At 39.8% G+C, this 8,046-nt stretch overlaps 1 protein-coding gene across 1 annotated transcript; it reads left to right on the top strand.

The window, feature by feature from the left end:
* The first annotated feature begins 238 nt into the window (after positions 1-238).
* aipl1 (AIP like 1 HSP90 co-chaperone) lies at positions 239-6,633 on the top strand. The gene is made up of 6 exons (XM_006802048.2): positions 239-438; positions 2,682-2,861; positions 4,355-4,543; positions 5,392-5,568; positions 5,693-5,834; positions 6,219-6,633. The coding sequence occupies exons 1-6, from the start codon at positions 334-336 to the stop codon at positions 6,416-6,418; spliced, it is 993 nt and encodes a 330-aa protein (XP_006802111.1). The 5' UTR covers positions 239-333; the 3' UTR covers positions 6,419-6,633.
* The last annotated feature ends 1,413 nt before the right edge of the window (positions 6,634-8,046 follow it).

An 8,046-nucleotide genomic window follows, 5' to 3' on the forward strand; every position in this document is an offset into this window, starting at 1 on the left:
TTTTCATCCAGGCAAATGTTGACATTAAATCTAAAGAAACTTAAATCCATCCCAATTAAATCTAGTCCTGGATTGTTGTTTCATTTGTTATCGTCCTCTTTCTGGAGGTTTCCTGGGTGTTTAGAGAAAGTGCTGAGGATGAGTGCTACAGAGGGATGATGGAACATAAGGAGAGGAGGAGAAGTTTCTAATCTCATTATCTCTGCCTAAACTAATCCACCACAATCGATACCGCCAAATCATCAACAAGCTTTTACATATATTGTACCCATCACAACACAGACACAAACCTCTGTGTGAGATATATGCTTTGTAATTTAAGGTGAGGTAAAGATGTCGGATATGAAAGACGCACTCCTGCTGGGATCAGAAGGAATTAAGAAAACCATCCTGCATGGAGGGAGTGGAGACATTCCAAAGTTTGTCACAGGAGTGAAGGTACTGTAGGCCGACTTCATTTAAACTTTTGGATTATTCTACCACGGATAGGCATAAAAAAAAATTTGACTTCATATTGTCTCCGGAGCCCAAAATTAATCGTATTTGACCATTTTTCATGTGATAGGTTAAATTAAAACTATAACTCACAAAGCGAGAAATATAACTCATACTAAAACTGCGGTTTTAATATGTGCACTTAATTATCATAGAGTCATCAGCATCACAAGACCATGCAGAAGAAGGAAGGCAGCGACTCTGTGTTATAACACTGCTGTCTGTGGCTAATTTTGATTTTAAGCAGAGCAGATGTACCTTTTTTTAATTACAAAGGAACAGAATGACTGTCTGCACAATGAGTTCAGGAGCTAACTGTGTGTTGCACTTCCTCGAAGTAGTATTTTAATATACACAAAATTAACAATAAAGGAACACAGTTCAGAAAGTTGAACAACAGAGTACAGAAGTTCATATATTTAGCTTTTTAAATATATGAACCATTTGATGATAATGGTGCTGACGATGATGGCCTTCTTACTTGCAATTTATGGATTTTATCTCCATACTTTGTGCTTATTATTTAATAATTCAAAGCGCCGCAGGAGGGGCAAAGAGGGATGAGCATGCTCAAGTTACTGTAGTTCCCAAGTTATTGCCAGTAGAGGTCGATAGAAGATGTAGCAGTTTATAACATTTTAATGAGATTTTAATTTTATTTTATGACAAAATAAATTATAAGAACATTCTTCAAATGAGAACTGAATTTGAAAAAATGGCTTGGACGTTAAAGACGTATGAAGTTCTCCTTATCTCAGTTACATTATGTGTCACTCCTGATCGAGGCTAACTGACTGTCTCACACCCTGTTCTTGTGTTTTCCTAATAATGTTTACTACTCGTTTCTCATGTGCCACTTAAGCCTTTCACAAGGGTCATGAACTCATTGATGAATTGTACTGGTGCTGCGCATTAAAGAACTGGTTTTTCTTTGTTACTACAGCTTGCACACAGTTCTTTTAAAAGGTTTCCATTCCTTAGATATTACAGAACCAGGCAACCTTGGCATGTGTGACCTTCCTCCTGTCTGTCTCCTTTGTTGAGTAACTGAGCTGTGTGAAGCTTGTGACGTAACATTTTTGTTGAGATGCACAAATTTCACTGTTATTCAGACCCATATTTCACCATAATATCTTTTCCCATCACTGAGGTTTGAATACTTCTGTAAAGTACTGTGTAAAAATCTTAAGTCAACCTTAATTTCTTTATCTTTTGCTTCCAAGGAGCCAGACTTTTTTGTCATTTTTAAAGTGGTCTTGAGACTTTCTGAAGCTCTTTTAAAACTGTTCCTTTGGACATTGGCTGCTTTTACATTTTCAGCCCAGTCCTCATCATATAAAAAGGCACCTAAGTCAAGAGATCAACCAGTGTTGTGGCTACACACAACAGTCAATGTAGCAAAGAGACTATTTTAAATTGTGTCTTTAGGCACTTTTTTACCAGCAGCCTGTTGCAAAAGCAAATCATTTGTTCCCATTTCTTTTGTTGAATCTATAAAAAATGCCAAAGATCACACAGTTTGACCGACATAAAATTTTATTTTTGCACCAACAGGTGATTGCCAAAGAGCTGTTAGCTGAAAACTTATCTTAACGAGGTATATCTCCTCGTGGTATACAGTGTGTCCCTGAAAGACTTTAGAGACACCGGACAACATAAACAGTATCTGAAATTCATGTCTTTAAGAATAGGAGAAGATCTGAGGCCTCATCTGAAATCAGTTGAAGGGTGGCTGTTAATAAGCTATTCTTATAGAAGGGAAAGAGGAGGGGAAAAGGCTGAGGGGTGCAAAACTGCACAAGAACTGGACTGAAAATCAGGTCCAACAGGTTTGATGGAGTGATGAATTCAAATTTGACATTTTTGGTTCAGCTCAGGAGAACACAGAGGCTCTTTAGTGGTTTAAGGGTGTTGGGGATCTTGTTAAAGTTGATGAAATTCTGACTGCAGATACGTTCAGGCAGATTTTGATCCATCATGCAGCACCATCAGGAAAGCATTTGATTGACAGTGGCTTCATTTTTGTACAAACCTTCTATATTGTGTTTTTCCATTACGTTTGCACGTTTCAATAAAACACTTAACTATTTCCTATTTTCCTAGCAAATATGAAGAAATAAGAGGCGACAGTACTGTATATAGCAGATTCACACGGCATGGGCCTTTTTTCCTTACTATTTATCCAGGTGACCTTCCACTTCCGCACGCAGCTGTGTGACGATGAGCGCACGGTGATAGATGACAGCAAAGTGGTTGGAACACCTATGGAGATAGTGATTGGCAACATGTTTAAACTGGACATCTGGGAGACCCTGTTGTCCTCTATGAGGATCGGTGAAGTGGCGGAGTTCTGGTGTGACACCGTTGTAAGTGCTAATAAAAGCTTTGGTTTTGTATTTATTTGATTGCACGCTCCCTAATTTTGTGGATTACATCCTGTTGATCCAAACTTAGTCTGAAAAGTGTGTCCGTGCAGACAAAATGACATCATGCTGCAGATGTGTGAGTTATAAACAATGCTTAAAATAACAAGGAAACAAAATAACACAGGATGAGATATGTTTCAGATATAGAAGTTGAAGGTTAAGGTATATATGGGACACACAAGTCTTCATAACTTGTGGGTTAGAAGAAAAACGAAATCATCATTTTGTGGTTTTAAACAAACATTCATGCAGCAATAATAACAAGTCGGGTACCGGCTAAAGTTTTACTTTTAATTCATTGAATATATTATTGTTTTTATGAATAATGTCATCTCATACAGATAAACAAAGACAGATAAAAACAAACTGATAAACAGATCGATCCCTGCAACAGGCTTTATAACATAGACATGCTACCTATATGTTGTCACATGTTATGTAATCCATAACTTTTTAACTTTTTTATGCTAGCGCACGTGTGTGTGTGTGTGTGTGTGTGTGTGTGTGTGTGTGTGTGTGTGTGTGTGTGTGTGTGTGTGTGTGTGTGTGTGTGTGTGTGCAAGAGACAGATGGATCGAGGCATATTGTCATTAATCCGCAGCAGCCTCACTTTTCCCTAATCGGCTCTGACTCCTGCTGAATCAGCACTACTGACTCCCCTCCACTCTGATTAGATTTGATGGGGCTTAGAGCTTTTATTCACTCCGAACAACACGTCTGCACGACACAACTTGCTCCACTGGCTGTGTCATGCGCTGCCACTCTTCACCCAGCAGAGGGCAAATATAACTTGTTAAGAAAACAAGCTCCAGGGAATGCTGAGTAACTCAATGTAAAATGTTTAGTGCAAAGCTTCAAGATTCTTTATTGTAATTATGCAGTCACATAATGAAATTCTTTGTGTTTACGTGTCAGCTTAAAACAGGCAGGATTTAAAACAGAAACACACATTAAATAGGCAAACATCCTGGAGCTCATCCCAGCTACCACAGGGCGAGAGGCGGGGCACACCCTGGACAGATCAATAGGGAAACAATTAAAAGTAATATGTATGGCGTGTTGCAAAGGGTCGTCCTGTTACTTTTCAAGCAATAAAATTATATCTCTGTGCTGGATTATTAGAGCAGAATTAATAGTGTCACAATGAATATCAGTGTGATCACAGTTCAGCTTCTAAGCATCTTTAAACCTGTTCATTTGGTGTAAATTATGTAATGTATGAGCAATGTTCAGTCAGCACGATAACAGTGTTTTTTTTAGTTGCTGAATGATGCCATATCACCATAAAACATATAAATATTTAACAGACAGCCATTTCAAAGACACCAAATAATGTAAAAAAAAACTCATGAGGCACAGACTAAAAGTCACGGACTGCTTCGTGATCCACCTCAGTCACTTTAAGTCTTGTATCACCTTGTGATCCTTTCCAGCACACTGGTGTCTATCCACTCGTGTCCAAAAGCATGCGACGCATCGCTGAGGGCAAAGACCCAGTCGACTGGCACATCCATACGTGCGGCATGGCCAACATGTTTGCCTACCACAGCCTTGGCTATGAAGACCTGGATGAGCTGATGAAGGAACCGAAGCCGCTCTACTTTGTCCTGGAGCTGCTTAAGGTGAGAAAGAAGAAAGACAACCTGCAAGCTCGCCTACCAAATAAATGCTTTTTAAATTAGGAATATATTTGCATTAAAGGGGTTTAGCATATCTAGACGGGGATGTCAAACTCACTGTACACTTTGATCATAAATGGGCTGTCAGTATAAAGAAGTTTCATTTCACACTTAATCCCTGAGATGTCTGAGTATTAGAAAAAGATTTCAAAGTATATCTCAGTTTTTCTGCATAACAAAGAAACACTGCTGTAGTAAATGAAAGAAATCTGTCAGTGTGACTCTTGTGAGTTGTGAGAAATAAATATTTAAAATTAGGGAACAAGTTCTGGTAGCCGGGATTGGAGTCTTTGCCAGGTCTATTTTGGCCTTCAGGCCTTATGTTTGACATCCCGGCTCTGTAGTATAATTCTGTCAGGGTTCCTGGGTCGGTGACCCAGTGCTTTCCGTTTTGTTCACGTTCAGTTTATTTCGTCACTTCCTGTTTGTTCCTGTCACCTCGTCTCGTGCCATTAGCCAGATTATGTTCAGCTGTGTACTCACCGGTCTCTCATTATCATCCTCATCAGTCTGTGTATTTAAGTCTTCTGTTTCCATTCGTTCTTTGTCGTGTCATAGATGATGTTCGTGTGATGTTGTCCTCCCCGTGTTCTCTCAGTCAGTCAGCCATTCAGTGTTCCAGCCAGTCAGTGTCCGTTCACCCTCTGTTCCTCCACTCCTTATAATAAACATCCACCAGTCTTCACCTACCTGTGAGTCCTGCGTTTGGGTTCCTTCTTCCTCGCCTCCACACAACGCCTGACAAATTGATGGAAAACTGAAGTCTGTGTATGTGCACGTGTGGCTGACAGGTGCAGCAGCCCAGCGAGTACGACAGGGAGACGTGGGCTCTGAGTGATGAGGAGAGGCTGAAGGCCGTTCCCGTGCTGCACGGCCAGGGAAACAAACTCTACAAACAGGGACGTTACCAAGAAGCCACACAGAAATACAAGGAGGCCATCATCTGCATTAAAAATGTTCAGACCAAGGTTAATACTTCAAAAAAATTGATCCAAGGCAGAATTTTATTTTCCTCCATAAAGAAATTCCTTTACAAAGCACTGATTTTTCATTATTATAGGCATGACTTTGAACCTCTTCCTCCCTTATCAGGAGAAAGCATGGGATGTCCCATGGATGAAGCTGGAGAAGATGGCCAACACTTTAACACTTAACTACTGCCAATGTTTGCTCCGCATGGAGGAGTACTACGAGGTCATTGAGCACACAACCGACATTACCAATCAGCACCCAGGTTTGTCACTCATCACAAGCTTTTTAACTCGAGCGAGCGAGGGATCTTAAAGCAGGGGGAGAATTCTTTGCCAAGAGTATTATCACACTTTCCAGCCAGTTGTGAAAGACTGTCACGCGGTTTATAGTTTATTCAGGCTTTTTTATATGCCGGGCATGTTTTCATACTGTGAGAATGAGCGTGTGAATTTTTTTATGACGCTTGTAATTGCAGGTTGCATAGTCCCGTTAAAGTCTGATCCTGGTGCCTGTGCATGTTTTTATCATTCATAGACCTAAACGGTTATGTCAGTTATGTCTTCTCTCACTGTAGAGCTGCATATTTCTATCGCATGGCTGCCTGCTTGCAAATGCATAAACAAACAAGCTTATATTTGTCCTGCAGGCATAGTTAAGGCCTACTACCTGCGAGGGAAGGCCCACGTGGAGGTGTGGAACGAGGCGGAGGCCCGGCAGGATTTCAGCAGGGTGCTGGACCTGAACCCGGGCATGAAAAAGGCTGTTAAGAAGGAACTGGCCATACTTAACATGCGTATGGAAGAGAAGAACGAAGAAGACAAGCTCAAATACAAAGGCATGTTTTGACCTGATGAGACTGAGAGCTGATTGACTAAAGAAGAATTCAGCTGTTAAATATCAAACCTCTGCACAGGATACTCACCTGCATGAGAGTATCTGATAAAATGATCCATCTTATAAACTGCAAGGTTGTATCAAACTCCAAATTATATCTGACAACGTGTGTAAAAATTAAACGAAGGACTTTTCACTGTTAAAACCTGACTTATTGTGGTTTATATGTTGTGGATTTGCATTATGATTAAATTGTAATTAATATTTGTTTGTATTTTGACTCCATTGTTAAGCATGGCCAAAATATGCACACAAATGCTATAAGTCAGATTAAAGAGTAGAATAACTGGCTTTAACACTTAAACAGTTGGTGTAATACTCTTACTAAACCTCTTAAACTAAAGCTGAAAGTCTCCAAAAGTTGATTCTGTTCAGCTGTGATTGCAGCCATTCCCCAACTCTCTGTGAATGGTACTCGTGGCCATTAATCAGTGGTCTTTGATCAGTGGGTTTTGGTCAGTGGTTGTTGATCAATGGTCATGAGAATTTGCATAATTATGATTAAGGTACTGACCTCACAGCCCATTGTTCCTTCAGTGGGCTGGTTTCAGTCATTATGCAAATGTACTGTTTATAAGGTTGGGGAAACCTGCAGTCAGCTGAGACTGAAGAAGTCACTTGGATGAGTGACGAAACGTTTCTCCCAGAAAACGCTACGTCCAGATGAACAGAATCAACTTTTGGAGATTTATTTTCCTGGATGATTGAGAATGCATCAAGACGTTTTAAAGCTGAAAGTCTGTACTTTAGTCATATCTTGATTATTTGATTTAAACTCCATTGTGTTGGTGTACAAAATTACAAAACCTTGTGGACCAAACTGTATATCCCTGAAGCCAGAAGCCATTTAGCACAAAGCCTGGGAAGGAAGAGAGATCTTCCAGCAAAACGGAAAACTGCGGTTATAATTTGTGACCTTTGGACTAACCTGGTTGTTTTTTAACCATTTCCCTGTCATTTATATTCCAACCATTTGCTGGTTATAATAACTTGGCATTTGCTCTATACTATGGTGACAGGGTTGTGGTTATCTTAGTTTTTAAAGGCCACAAAGAAAGGGAGTACATTTATTTTCCACAAATTAAAATATTTTTAAAACTACTGTTCCTCTTTGCAACGTTGTTGACTCATCTAACTTATTTTTCCATTAAATGACTCGATTCGGGACCAGATGCTTATTATGAATGTGCCAGTAATTTAACTAAGTGGCAATGACCTGAGTTGTGTGAATATTGTGGAAAATTTTAAATATTATCAAGTCGTCTTGTTAAAAAATGAGAAATTACTTTCTTAGTCTTGCAGAAACGCTGAACGTCCACAAGATGGAGCTCTAACTGTAGCTATACCTCTGCAGCAACCTGATCCCTGATGGGAAAATTACTCTGTCTCAGCAGCATTCACATCTGTCACAGGAGTGTGGGCACTGAAAACTACTCCTTACTCCCTTCATATATTTACAAATGTACTGTAAGCCGAACATAAACTGAACAGGAGAGAAACACTCGTGTCTGACACCACTGATTTTAAGTAAATGCTTTAAGAAGAAAATACACTGAAAGCAGACGTGCTTCTGCGTGTAC

Source organism: Neolamprologus brichardi, chromosome 14 (genome assembly GCF_056152115.1).
Source record: "Neolamprologus brichardi isolate AB-2024 chromosome 14, ASM5615211v1, whole genome shotgun sequence".
Taxonomy (NCBI): Eukaryota; Metazoa; Chordata; class Actinopteri; order Cichliformes; family Cichlidae; genus Neolamprologus; species Neolamprologus brichardi.

Excerpts from the sequence above, each read along its gene's own strand:
- aipl1 (XM_006802048.2), top strand. The coding sequence starts at position 334 with ATGTCGGATATGAAAGACGCACTCCTGCTGGGATCAGAAGGAATTAAG. Across the intron at positions 2,862-4,354 it reads AGTTCTGGTGTGACACCGTT|CACACTGGTGTCTATCCACT; the intron begins GTAAGTGCTAAT and ends GATCCTTTCCAG. Across the intron at positions 5,835-6,218 it reads CATTACCAATCAGCACCCAG|GCATAGTTAAGGCCTACTAC; the intron begins GTTTGTCACTCA and ends TTTGTCCTGCAG.